Below are 14776 nucleotides of genomic sequence, written 5' to 3' on the forward strand. Positions count from 1 at the left end.
TGGTTGCTGTGGCATCACATTGCAGTGAGGGGCAACACAGGATTACCAACATTTGTCCAGGTGTACATGCCTTTGCAATATTGTTCATCTCTGCTTCTGCCTTAATCTGTCTGCTGCTGAAACCCTTGTCAATGTTTTCTGTTATCTCTTGCTTCAGCTATTGAACACAGTGTCAGTTGGCCTTTCATCTTCCACCTACTATGAAGTTGAAGTCATACAATACTCTGTAGCCAGCATTGTGCACACAGTCCTGTTCATCCATTGCCCCTGTGGTGAAGGACTTAGAATGGTACACCATCACTCCAAATTAAAAGTTCTCATCATTGTGTCCAGATCAGTCCATGGTGTCAGACACTCTATCTCCACAATCTCTTCCAGTTCGGCAACTCTCTGCAAATTACACATGCTTCCAGCTCTGGCATCTTTCACTCCCCTCACTCTAACACAATCATATCTTTAGCAAGCTAAACCTTTCCAAAGTAAATGTTGGCCATTTTCCTTGGAGTACAAGTTCATAGCTCCTTGAAAGTGGAGTCGCAGGTAGATAGGATAGTGAAGAAGGCATTTGGTATGTTTCCTTTATTGGTCAGTGCATTGAGTACAGATGTTGGGAGGTCATGTTGCGGCTGTACAGGATAATGGTTATGCTACTATTGGAATATTGTGTGCAATTCTGGTCTCTCCTGCTATAGGAAGGATGATGTGAAACTTAAAAGGTTGCAGAAGAGATTTAGAAGGACGTTGACAGGGTTGGAGAATATGAGCGATAGGGAGAGGCTGAACAGGCTGGGGCAGTTTTCCCGGAGCATCGGAGGCTGAGGGGTGACCTTATAGAGGTTTATAAAATCATGAGGGGCATGGATAGGATAAATAGACAAGGTCTTTTCCCCAGGTTAGGGAAGTCCAAAACAAGAGGCATAGGTTTAGGATGAGAGGAGAAAGATTTAAAAGGGAACTAGGGGCAACTTAGAGGATGGTATGTGTATGGAATAAGCTGTCAGAGGAAGTGGTGGAGGCTGGTACAGTGACAATATTTAAAAGGCATCTGGATGGGTAAATGAATAGGAGGCATTTAGAGGGATATGGGCCAAGTGTTGGCAACTGGGACTAGATTGATTTAGGAGATCTGGTTGGCTTGGAAAAATTGGACCGAAGGGTCTGTTTCTGTGCTGTACATCTCCATGACTATGACATTGGGTTAGATTTGTGAAACAAAAATGGACAACAGAAGATACTCCAATTTGGTTTTAGGTTCTTAAATATAAAGTATTAAGCAATTTTTTTTCGAATTAATTTCTTGAACAATTTTGAGACTGAATAATTTAAAAGATATGCTGTGCTTATTGTAGCTTTACAGCAGGTTTGACAGAACAAAATCTGTTATCTTCATCCTAAATCCAATTCCAGAATGTGTTTATTGTTGTACAAAGGGTTAAAGAAAAGAGTTGTTTTCATGTGTATGTTAACGATGGCTTTGGATCTTGCTTGTCTTGTAACAGTCAATTGATTTAATACCCATGAGACTGTTCAGGAGCACGTAGGCATTAAAGGGAGGCAGGAAATTGATTCTGGTTTTCTTTTTATTGCAGATATTATCCGGAATATTTCCTCCCGTAACACCCTGCTTCGCTGCGTGGTGACTTTGTTGAAAAAAACTGGAACAAGGATTGCAAATCTTATGGGATGAATTAAAAAGTTAAAAAATGCTTTTCTATGGGTGGCTTGACTTTCCAAGCCACATGAAAAATAATCTACTAGGTGCAGTATGCTTTCTAGTTGTGCTTCTTTTGAATAAGGCTACCAAAACATGCAATTAAGCAGTTAATTCCTCACAAACACCCTTTCTCATTCTGGTTTTCTGAAATCATATTCATTGCTTAATGAATTATGGATGGGGTAAGCCAATGCTGAATTTCACCAAAAGAGGGCAGTGTTGCTTTTGTTTTGTGATGAAAGGGATTAGAATTTGCAAACTAAATTCAGAATAGACTGGACTTCTTAAAAATGTAATTTATCATTCAAAAGTTTTCAATTGTATGATTAATACAAATTGAATTGCAATTTGTTTTAAGGATATTCTGAGTAAAGACATTTGATTGTGCAATTTAAAATGTCCTATCTATATTTCCTACTACATACTGGTGTAGTTGAACCCATCTGGGAATGCGATAAGGGGTATGACAACTGACCTCAGTGTTCCTTGTTTAGGAATAGGAGAAATCAGTCATTGAGTCACTCCTGCTCAATATCTGGTCCTGCTGACAATTTACATCTGGCAGAGGTTAAACTAGAGACAATGGAGATGCTTAGCACAGTCTAATAACCTTTCAACAGCGCTATCAAGATTCACACACAATCAGATATTGGGAACAGTTCTGATGAAGAACAAGAGAGCTCATAGAATCAGGATTTACCGAGATAGAAACTTGAAAATTGCAAGTAAACGTTACTTACAGGATTCACTTTGTTGCTAAACAGAAAATCCATTATATTTAGAACAACTGCCACCTAGCCAGCTTCTGATCAATGTTACTTGAGTGAAATTATTGTCAAGTTAAATTATCTAATCCTAAACAATGAAAGTAATTTGGATTAATGGAAGAGAGCATTCTTGGACAGAATAGAACTTGCTGCACTTGGAATCACTCTGCATATTAACAGATATAAAGGGTTAATTCAGTATTTATATTTTAACGTGTGCATCAATACCCTCTGAATTTGGTCTCAGTAATTTTAGCCCATTTACAGTAAAGAGTTGCTGCCTCTGCTAAAACAACAGGGTTGAATTTCAAATGAGTGCAATAAGTGTTTGCAGTTCTTATCTCAGAGTAATTTCAAAGCCTTTGGCTTTGTGAGGGCACATTACAATTCTTTCTCAGTTAGCTAACTGAAGAGTGCGTGAGTGTCAGAGCATACACTATAATCACATGTTCACCAGATGACAAATTTATGATTGATAACGTGGATTCAGAAACAACATGCATTTCTTAATGTAAAACATCCTTGCTGCTCAAACTTAAAAGACATAATACCCGCACCTTTAGACACATATTACTACAAATAGTTGCAGAGTTCTTTCAAAACACCTTTAGTATTAATGAATACAGTGCTATTTTGCTGTGTAATTTTAATGGCTACTTGAATGAAGTCAAAGTAGCAACGCAGATGTTCTGTATGCAGCAAGTTCTATTCTGTCCAAGAACAATTTAGTTCCAATCTGTGTTGATGTGTTGCTAAGGGAAAGCAGAACTCACCTCCGTGCATATTTGTCAAACCATTTCAACATTTATAATGAAAAAAGAAGGACCTATATTTCATGGAATTCTCTCAATCTCCTGACGTAACTTGGCAGAAGATCACATGGTCATTTTTTTTTTCGTTTATGCAATTTCACTACTTGCTGTGCTGATCTGTGACTGGAATTTCCCATTGATAACATAAAAGTTGGCAGCAAACATTACTGCAGCGATCTCTTTCTGGTTTTAATGAGGACATGCCGGTGTTGGACTAGGGTGGACAAAGTTAAAAATCACACACCACCAGGTTATAGTCCAACAGGTTTATTTAAAAGTATTAACTTTCGGAGCGCTGCTCCTTTGTCAGGTAGCTGATCATAAGATCCTGCCCCACCTGACGAAGGAGCAGCACTCTGAAAGTTGTATTTCCAAACAAATCTGTTGGACTATAATCTAGTGTTCTGTGATTTTTAACTTCCCAACTTTACTTCAGGGTGATGCTAGAAGAAGCTAGCTGACCTATACGGATGCACTCTGACAGTGAAAATACACTCCAGACTTAACAGAATATGTATTTTATGTAGCTAATGATTTAATGAAAAGCCGCATATGTGTAATTTGATGCGCAGTTTCTAATGGTTTATTGGTGGAACTCCATATATTTGTACCCATGTTTCCATTTCATATTTAATACAGTTCAATTAAACTTTTATTTCCAGCAGGACTGACATGAGTTTTATGTACATACACCATTCTCTTACACATGCAGTTAGAATTTACTATCTATCTTGAATGAGAAACAATAAATACTCACATTTAATTTTTGTTAGCTGTCTATTTTTGTCATTAAATAAGTGAGGTCATTTAGTGATTCTGAAGTTTGAACGTATGAGGCTTTAAATTGAAATGTTTACTTCTCTCATAGATTTAGGACATTTCCTTGTTGGAATTTTCTGCTTTCATGATGGGGACAGTTCTACAATAAAACAAGCACTCCAGTATCTCACAGGATTGGCCCAATATGAAAACTTGGACAAACTTCACTTTTAAATTTGGAATTTCCAGTCTGCCTGTTGTGGGAGCCTTCAGTGACTTGATAAAGATGAAATTGATATTGGGTTGGAAGAGAGTTAATTGGACCCAGCGTAGTGTCAATCACTTTTCACACCATTCCAATGGAGAAAGGGGATTAAAATCAAGGTCAGACAGTCAGCAGGTTATTTACCACTTGGTCATGTTGGTCTTGGTTGACTGATAGCACTTTTATGTCTGGATGAGAAAGTCATGGGTTCAATTGTAACGGCTGCATTTTGAGAACATGTCCAGGCTGAGATTGCTGATCTGTCAGAAATGTAGTGTTTCAGATGAGGTCGGAAACAAAGATCCTGCCTCACAGCTCCAGGATCAAGACTTGATTCGAATCTCGGATGACTGTCTGTGTAGAGTTTGCACATTCTCCCCGTGTCTGTATGCTTTCCTTCGGGTGCGCCGGTTTCCTCCCACAGTTCAAAGATGTGAAGGCTACGTAGATTAGCCATGCTAAATTGCTCCATGGTGGTGCAGGCTAGGTAGATTAACCATGATGGATAGGGTAGGGGGCTTGGTCTAAATGGGATGTTCTTCAGAGAGTTGGTATGAACACAATAGGCCGAATGGCCTGTTTCAACACTGTGGGCGTTCTATGATTCTATGCACTTCTCTAGATTACAATAGTAACTAGAGTTGAAAATAATTTAATTGATTAGGAAAGATTTGGAATGCTTCATATGAATGTAAAAGGTGCTATAAAAATGCAAGTTCTTTCTGGACAAGACCATTCTCATCCTTTTGCATTCATTGTTCACATATTCACACTTTCTGTACACAATAATACTAATCAATAGCAAGACCTGATTGATTATTTTTCCTCTTGTTAGCCCAGTATGCTAAAGATAACCATATCATTCCTTTTAGATAATTCAGCACTATATTAGGTTTGAATCCAAGAGCTTGGTGGTGTGTATCCTTTATGATATTTAGATATAACTATGTTCTGTGCTCTGTAACTTGCAGAATTCTCCCTGGCTATTAAGTATTTTCTTCTTGTAATCAAAATCATTACAAACACAGATGGAAAAAGTTGGAAATGTTCATGTCTTCCGAATGGTTTCTAGTAATACCTGGATTCTGGATTTCTTTATTGAATCAATGTGGAGCCCCAGCTGCTGAAGTGCAAATAACTGGCAGAGAGATGAAGGACACTTCAAATAGTAAATTATTCAAAACTAAAACAAAACTTAAACTTAGAAAATCAGCTCACCACGTTCTGAAAATGATTTTTCTGCTAGTCTGCCCTGTACAACGAACATTTGCAAAAATGTACATCTATATTGTTAGGCACATGCAATAGTTCTTTTTATTAACAAATTGTCAGCAAGTTTATGTTCATAAAATTTGTTCCTTTAGAATCTGGCTTTCTGATAGATTTCAATGATAAGACAGATTGTACTCAAATAATTAGATGAATTGACGATTTAATCTTACTAAGGAAACAGTTATTTTAGAGTCATAGTGATGCACAGCATAGAAACAGACCCTTCGGTCCAACTCATCTATGCTGACCAGATATCCTAACCTAATTCAGCTCCATTTGCTAGCATAACATGATGAGGTTTGCTGTACTAGTTAAAGATGGACAAAGAGTGGCAGATGGAGTTTAATTTAGATAAATGTGAGGTGCTGAATTTTGGAAAAATAAATCAGAGCGGGAGTAATAGATTTAATGGTAAGGTCCTCGGGAGTGTTGCTGAACAAAGTGAGCTTGGAGTGTAAGTTTATAGCTCCTTGAAAATAGAGTCACAGCTAGATAGGATAGTGAAGATGACATTTGGTATGCTTTCCTTTATTGGTCAGAGCATTGAGTATCAGAGTTGGGAGGTCATGTTGCGTCTGTACAGGACATTGGTTAGCCCACTTTTGGAATATTGCGTGCAATTCTGGTTTCCTTCCTATCGGAAAGATGTTTTGAAACTTGAAAGGGTTCAGAAAAGATTTACAAGGATGTTGCCAGGGTTGGAGGATTTGAGCTATAGGGAGAGGTTGAATAGGCTGGGGCTATTTTCCCTGGAGCATCAGAGGCTGATAGGTGACCTTATAGAGGTTTATAAAATCATGAGGGGCATGGATAGGATAAACAGAAAGGTGAGGAAGTCCAGAACTAGAGGGCATAGGTTCAAAATGAGAGGAGAAAGAATTAAAAGGGACCTAATCGGCAACTTTATCACTCAGAGGGTGGCGCGTGTATGGAATGAGCTGCCAGAGGAAGTGGTGGAGGCTGGTACAATTACAGCATTTAAAAAGGCATCTGAATGGGTAGAAGAATAGGAAGGGTTTAGAGGGATATGGTGCTGGCAAATGGGACTGGATTAGGTCAGAATAACTGCTCGGCATGGACGAGTTGGACCGAAGGGTCTGTTTCCGTGCTGTATATCTCTATGACTCTAAGTGATTGTATGGCCTCTTAAAACAAAATTGTGAAAACTTGATCAACATCATACTTCAGATGCTATCTATTAAAATGTCAAAATATGAAAACGAAAAGAAAAAAAATGCCTGTAATTTTACCTTAACCTTGGAACTGCAAGTTTACAAGCATTGGTCTTTCATTTACTTACTTCCTTCACCAAAAAGTAATTGAGTCAGAGATCTACAGTACAGAAAAAGGCCATTTGGATCATCGATTTTGAACTAGTCAAAAACAGCCATCTAATTATTCAAATCCCATTTTACAGCACTTGGCCGATATGTCTCAGCATCAATGTTTACCACTGGTCTCTGGGAAAGTGTCCCTAATTCATTATCCCTCTGGACAAAGTACTCCCAACTGTTTCTACTCCTGGACAAGGAAAAGGAAGTGACTCACTTTCTTAATTCAATTCCTCTCTCAGTTGGTCACGAGATTAAGTTAGAAAGGATCTCTTCCTTCATTCCCTTACCAAATTTGTTTATTTTTTTTTAAGAAGAATCAAATTAGCTAGACATCAGTTAAAGAAAAGAAAAATGGCACAGGGCTGACCGATAAGATTTTGTTTGGTTAAGTGCAAGTCACTTTGAGTTGGTGGAATGATATTCATCATGAGGCCAAGTGATTTTCTCACCATGTTATACTAGCCTCATTGTATTAATTGATATCTCATGATGATTATCTCATCTGATTTCCACTCCAGCACACCACGTGTGGTTCTCGGAGCAACCCATCACTCACCCGAGATCCCAGAATTGACTGGCTCAGGTGTCCTTTTTCAAAACTTGTTTGTGGACCCAAAAAAGCACTGTCTGCCTGGAATTGCCCTACATGGTTCCTGACATGGACTAGTGGTGGGATGTCCTCTTCTACAGGACAAACAGCAGAGGCTACAACACCAGCTCACACCAGCCTGGTCCAAGGTTGCTCCCCAGGTCAATCTGGGGGAATGCACAGCACTACAGGAAGAAGATCAATTACTTTCCCCACTCTGCCAGAACTAGTGTCACCATCTTCTCTCCTATACCTAGTATTCATTCATAGAATCTTCGAATCATATAGTACAGATGAGGCCCTTCAGTGTATCAAGTCTGCCCTGACAAAGCCTACTCCACTTCCACTTTCCCGTACTTGGTTATAACATTTCAAGTGCTCATCCAATTACGTTTTAAAGGCTGTGAGATTTCCCCTACCTGCAATAACACACCAGGCACTGCATTCCTGATTCCCACCATCCTCTACAGGAAAACAAAATCCTCAAATCCCCTCTAAACCTCCTGCTTTTTACCTTAAAATTATTTCCCATGTCACGAACTTTTTATTGAAGGGGAACAGCTAGGTTCTGTCTTCCCTGTCTATGCTCCTCATAATATTATACACCTCAACCAACTCCCCCTCTAAGCCTTCTCTGCCAAAAGGAAGCAACCTCAGCGTATCCAGCCTCTCTTCATAACCAAACTGTTCCATCCCAGGAACATCCTGGGGAAGCCTCTCCTCACCCCCTCCAGTGCAATCCCATCCTTCCTTTTGTGCAGTCATCAGACCTCAAACTGTAGCCAAACCAAAATTTCTTTCCAACCTAACCTCCCTCCATTTATAATCTATCTCACAACTGATAAAGGCAAGTGTTCTATATGCCTCCTTAACCCATTAACTGTAGCCAAACCAAAATTTCTTTCCAACCTAACCTCCCTACATTTATAATCTATCTCACAACTGATAAAGGAAAGTGTTCTATATGCCTCCTTAACCCATTAACCTGTCCTATGGCTGTCATGGATCTCTGAACAAGCACCCAAGGTCCCTCTATTCCTCTGAGTTTCCTAGTGCTGGACATTAATTGAGAACTTCCTTGTCCTGTTCCCTCTTCCAAAATTCATCACCTCACACTTATCAAGGTTAAATTCCATCTGCCTCTGGATCTGCCCACCTGACCAATGTGTATTTATCCTCCTGCACTTTAAGGCCTTCTTCGTCTCTGTCAATCACTTTGTGTTGCCTGCAAACTTACTTATCATCCTCCCCCAAATTTATTTCCATGTTATTTATATACAGGATAAATAGACAAAGTCTTTTCCCTGGGGTGAGGAGTCCAGAACTAGAGAGCATAGGTTTAGGGTGAGAGGGGAAAGATATAAAAGAGACCGAAGGGGCAACTTTTTCCTGCAGAGGGTGGTATGTGTATGGAATGAGCTGCCAGAGGAAGTGGTGGAGGCTGGTACAATTGCAGCATTTAAAAGGCATCTGGTTGGGTATATGAATAGGAAGAGTTTGGAGGGAAATGGACTGGGTGCTGGCAGGTGGGACGAGTTTAGGTTGGGATATCTGGTTGGCATGGACAGGTTAGACCGAAGGGTCAGTTTCCGTGCTGTACATCTCTATGACCCTATATCACAAATAATAAGGGACCCAGCAAGGATTTTGTGGCATGCACAATGGCCTCCAGTCACAAACACTACCACTACCCTCTGTCTCATATCAGTAAGGTGATTTTGGATCTAGCTTTTTTTTACCCTTGATACCACATGGTTATACTTTCTGTATCAGCCTCCAATGTGGACATTGTCAAAGACTTTGCTGAAATCCATATAAACTACATCAACTGCACTACTTTCTATATAACAGGTCACCTCCTCAAATCAATACAGTTATGCTTGGTTGACATGTTTGGTGTCTGACAAAGCCATGTTGACCATCCCTGATCAAACCTCGCCTCTCCAAGTGGAGATTCATTCTCTCCTGTAGAATTTTCTCCAATAGTTTCCCTATCACTGATGTGAGATTCATGGTCTGTAATTCTCTGGTTTATCCCTAACATTAGTTGTCCTCCAGTCCTCTGGCATCTCCCCTGTGGCTAGAGAGGAATTCAAAATCTGGTTTAATGCTCCAAGTCTCTTCCTTGTCTTCCAAACTAGCCTGGGATAAAATGCACCTCAACCTGGGGATTTGTCTACTTTTAAACTAGCCAAAGCCTCCAATATCTCCTCACTCTGATGTCTAACTGCCCAAGAACCTCACAGTCCATTTCCTAAATTCTGTATCTACATTCTCCTTCAAAGTGAAGACAGATGTGAAATAATCACTTAATACCTTACCATCTTCTGGCACAGATTTTCTCCTGGTCCCTAATGGGTCTTACTCTTTTTCTGGTTATCCTCTTCCCTTTTATAGGATTATTGAAAATCTTGGGATTCTCTCTAATTTTACTTGTCAGTGATTTTCTGTGTCCGCTCTTTGTTGTCCTAATTGCTTTCTTCAGATCCCTCCTGCATTTTCTAGACGGCACAAGGAATTCCATTAATTTGCTCTCTTTGCACCTTTTAAACCCTCTCTTTGCCTTCTTGTTCTGAACATTTCTGGACATTCAGGTCTCTCTGCGCTTGTTTCTCCTACATTCCAGCTTTAAAAAGTGAACATGTTGGGCCTGTACTGTCACCAATATCATTTTGAATGTTCCCCCAGCCCTACACGCCCAACACTGTTCAGCTGTGGAAGCAGCTGTTTCCAGTTTACTTTGGCCAGATCTATCTAGACTCTATGTCTGCAATTGCACACATTTCTCATTAAGCCTCATGCTCTACCACTCTTACTATTTCCTGCAAAATCTTCTGCACTTGGTGTCACCCATCCCAATGGCTGGCTGCACTAATCCTGCATGTCCTATTCATTCACTTGGGAAATTTCCTCATTTACACCAATAACCATAGCTGTGCCACCCACACTCGTTTTCTATAATACCTGCCAGATCCTCAATCCAGGAGCAAAACATCCCACAATCCAAATCCCCCCTATTGGTCAGATCTTGAGGGTGTATAAATGAGGACCATTGGTCGGCACAACATCTTGGGCTGAAGGGCCTGTTCTGTGCTGTACTGTTCTATCTGATAAGTGTGTCTGATTTCATTCATGAAAGGGCATTACTGAAACAGATGGGACTCTGGTTGTTTCATAGTCTCCCTTACTGAAACTACTTTTATTTTTATTTCAGGTTTATTTACTGAACTAAATTTTAAGTTCCCTAGCTGCCATGCTGAAGGTTGAGCTTAAGTTTCCTCATCATTAGACCAGACCTCAGGTACTGCTCCAGGTAGACAACCAGAGTGTTACACCACCCACATCCCTATACATTTATATTCATTGAATTGTAGAATCCCATCCAGTCCACAACAACTCTCTGAAGAGCATCCCACCCAGACCCACCACGCTACCTATCCCTGTGACCCTGCATTTCCCATAGCCAATCCACCTAAACTGCACAGCTTTGGACAGTGAGAGGAAACCAGAACACTCAGAAAACCCACACAGACATGGGAAGAATGTGCAAATTTCAAGAGACAGCTGCCCAAGCGTGGAATCCAACCTGGGTCTCTGGGAATGTGAGACAGCGGTGCTAACCACTGAGCTAAAGTGCCGCCCTTTTTTAAAGCAATTAGTTTATTACAATATCAAATTGCATGTTAAATTTGTTGTCAGTTGCAATCTTGTTACTGAGCATCAATCTTGACATTTGGTTAGATAAGGAGTTCATAAAACACTACGGTGCTTGTGCATACTCACTGGAGGTCCCATTACCTGTTCCAGTTCAGTGAATGTTAGAGAACTGCACATTCTGTTCAAACTGTGGATTTCCTTAATTCTTCTTCAAGATTCCATCTGCTGGCAATGGTCCCCATGATGGTGGACAAAGTGTCAATACAATCCTGAATGTGCCACATCCTAGTGTGTGTTATTTGTTAAGTTGCCTGGATGGATTCACAATACAGAGTAATGCCAATAGAGTAGATTCTGTTGCTGCACTGGCTGAGATTACCATAAAGCACTCTCCTCCTCAACCTTTTTCCTTACTTGAGGTATGCTAACCCTCAGGTTAAACCAACATCCTGTCATCTCTCTCCAATGAAACAGGAGGCTGACGACAACTTTACATGACATCCCTTCTCTTCCTAAGAAACGATAATATGACTTGTTTGCAAATGTGTCCACCATACCGAACACTTATCTTCGCCAGCAACACATTACAAATGATCACTATTGTACTAATTCAATAATGCATACAGTCATATACAATTAGATGAAAAAGATATATTCACCAACTGATAATAGTTCACTCTGGAACATTATCAGAGATTATGTGATGTATACAAATGTCACTTTAATGATGTTGAATGGCAAATGGGAAATCAAAGTTGTCTCTCCAGTCAACAATGCCAGAAAGTACTCGTAAGAGACAGAAAGCCATCAGAGCAGTTGGAAACAGGAAGATCACTATCGCTTTCACAGTCCGGAACCACTTAAGCTGAGGGTGCTGACAATAACTAACGTGCTCCGAATTTAATTTCTGTGAACATTGTTCATCACTTACACAGCAGGAAACTACCTGGAAAACTGGCCGGGCTCTCTCTTAGACAAATTGTGACTTCCCCAACAATGGGTTGACTTCAGTACAGTGCCACACAACAGACTGGTGAGGAAAGTTATAGCTCATTGAATGGAAAGGACAGTAGCAACATAGATCCCAAAACACCTGAGTCATAAGATGCAGACAATAAGAATCAAAATATTTTTTGGGTTGGAGGAAGGATTATAATTGAGTTCTTAGGAGTTGGTATTGGCATTTTCCTTATATAGTATGTATACATTAGCCATCAAGGTCTTAATGTGTAGTGGACAATTTCTAAGTTTGAATCTGATAAGCAACTTACAAGCATTATAAACTGTGAAGAAACCAGTGTAGAATCTTGGCTTTTAAGACATAGCTCACAATTGACTGGGTGATCACAGTCAATTTCATCATCCATCTATATTCCCACACTGCTTATCTCCCAGCAGTCAAACTCACCTACCTACGTTTAGTCATCCATGCATACACCGAATGTCACACTGCTGCACGTGTTCCACTTCCAGAAGCCATGCAGCCAGAGAAAAGTGTGTGCTCTTAACAGTCCCACTCCAATGCCCATTCTCTGTAGAGTGATAGAGATATACAACATGGAAACAGACTCTTCGGTCCAACTCGTCCATGCCGACCAGATATCCTAACCTAATCTAGTCCCATTTGTCAGCACTTGGCCCAGATCACTTTAAACTCTTCCTATTCTATACCCATCCAGAAGCCTTTTAAATGTTATAATTGTACCAGCGTCCACCATGCACTGGCAGCTGATTCTAAACACGCACCACCCTCTGCGTGAAAAAGTTGCCCCTTAAATCCCTTTTGCATCTTTCCCCTCTCAGGGCAGGACTTATATACTTAATGGTAAGTTCCTATATTTACCTGACTAATGCACCTAACACTACGGGCAATTTAGCATGGCCAATTCACCTGACCTGCACATCTTTGGACTGTGGGAGGGAACCAGAGCACCCGGAGGAAACTCACGCAGACACTGGGAGAACGTGCAAACTCCACACAGACACCAGAGGCGGGAATTGAACCCGCATCTCTGGCGCTGTGAGGCAGCAGTGCTAACCACTGAGCCACCGTAATTACCCCAATGGTAATTATTGGAAATGAACGTATTGAGTATACTGGATCTCCATTTTGAAGTATATAGATTAGTTGGTTTCTGTTCTTCACCTGTCCACCCATACATCTTTTTAAATCTCAACAGGTTCTATCAAGTTCCTTTTAAACCAAAAATAATAAATGCAGGACAGAAGAAAGCTGTTCAGTCCAATGAGTCTCTTCCAGTTCTTTCAAAGTCAACCCCATCACCTCCTTCAACAACCAGTTACTTTGTCCAAAAGCCTCAAGTTTATTTTGCCAATCAATTTAAATGAAGTTAAATCTAGGTCACCTGATTATTGATCGTTCAGACATTGGAAACAGTTTATCCCGCTAATTTATTTTACCTAAATCCTTCAAACATTTATACACTTCCACCAAATCCTCTCAACCTCTTAGCACTTGAGAGCTATCGTAGCTTCTCTGTAATCCAACATCCCTGTAATCCAGGAAATATTTTTTAAATCCTCTCCAAAGCCTATACACCTTTCTGATGCCAATAATTGTAAACCATTGTCATTGTGGAGTTGAATTCTTCCATATTGGTTCAGTGAAACCTCTTTGCCTTTGTATTCTATGCCTTTATTTATGTAGCCCATTGAATGTTCATTGACTATAACTGTGGCTTTATCAGATAATAATACATGACTTAGTTGTTCATATTTTACAACTCTCTCTACTTCATTGAATTTGGCCCTATTTCAAAATGATTGTTTTTCTTCTTGCGATTTTTAGAGAGCTATTTTGAATGAACCCTTTAACAACTATAAAGTTGTTAAAACTTTTGTATTTGAGTTGGCAATAAGAATCACACAGAAACACAATTAGAAGAATTCATCAATATCCTCAATTAACAACCCTCCTTCCAGCCACAGTATTTACAGATACAAGACAACAGGCATAATTTCACATAAATGTTCTTTCAAAATTTATAAATAAAAGCCATCCTCACCCTAAACACACCATCTGCTAAATAGTGACCTTAAATATTTCCATTACATTTATACAAAGTCAGAACTTTATAACTAGCCCTGAGGCCCACAGCCGCATATGAGCATACTAAGGCCCGTAGTGGTGTCTGGCTACTCACTGGGAGCTGGTGCAGCACTCAGTCATTCCTGAGCCTCTGTGTGGAAACACCTTAGAGACACTTGCTCAGCCGAGACACTCACCTTCTAACCTGCTTCTCCGATGACAGGCTGGTTCACTTTACTGAACCTATCAGCAACAATCACATGAAAGAAACAGCCTGTAGCTGCAGAAATAGCTCCTCACCAATTCTGACTCTCAGAGTCTTGCTCTAATTAGAGGGGGTGTTCCATGTGGGGTACAGGACTTTGAAGGCTTGGACGCTTGTAATTATCATTGTGTATACTCACCTCTCTTGTTTCATGGGAGGAAGTAATTTTGAACCATGAAAATCATAAATCCTGTGGCATTGATCTCTCAGCAAAGAAAGATGGGTGCAGGAAGTGGTAAATTTAAACTTTTTCCACTATCCTCATGTCTAGATGGGTACTTCATATTCTGGAG

General features: G+C 40.1%; 1 protein-coding gene across 2 annotated transcripts in view; it reads left to right on the forward strand.

Annotated features, from left to right (window-relative positions):
- The window catches only part of LOC122539342 (NEDD4 family-interacting protein 1-like), a 163747-nt gene extending 159686 nt beyond the window's left edge, over positions 1-4061 (forward strand). For both annotated transcript variants that reach the window (XM_043674082.2, XM_087980091.1), the window contains exon 6: positions 1590-4061. In XM_043674082.2, coding sequence (XP_043530017.1) covers positions 1590-1617 — 28 coding nt within the window. In that variant the 3' untranslated portion in view covers positions 1618-4061. The remainder of the gene's footprint in view (positions 1-1589) is intronic.
- The last annotated feature ends 10715 nt before the right edge of the window (positions 4062-14776 follow it).

This window comes from Chiloscyllium plagiosum, unplaced genomic scaffold, assembly GCF_037043375.1.
Source record: "Chiloscyllium plagiosum isolate Xiang-an unplaced genomic scaffold, Cpla_swu_hap1 HiC_scaffold_36, whole genome shotgun sequence".
Taxonomy (NCBI): Eukaryota; Metazoa; Chordata; class Chondrichthyes; order Orectolobiformes; family Hemiscylliidae; genus Chiloscyllium; species Chiloscyllium plagiosum.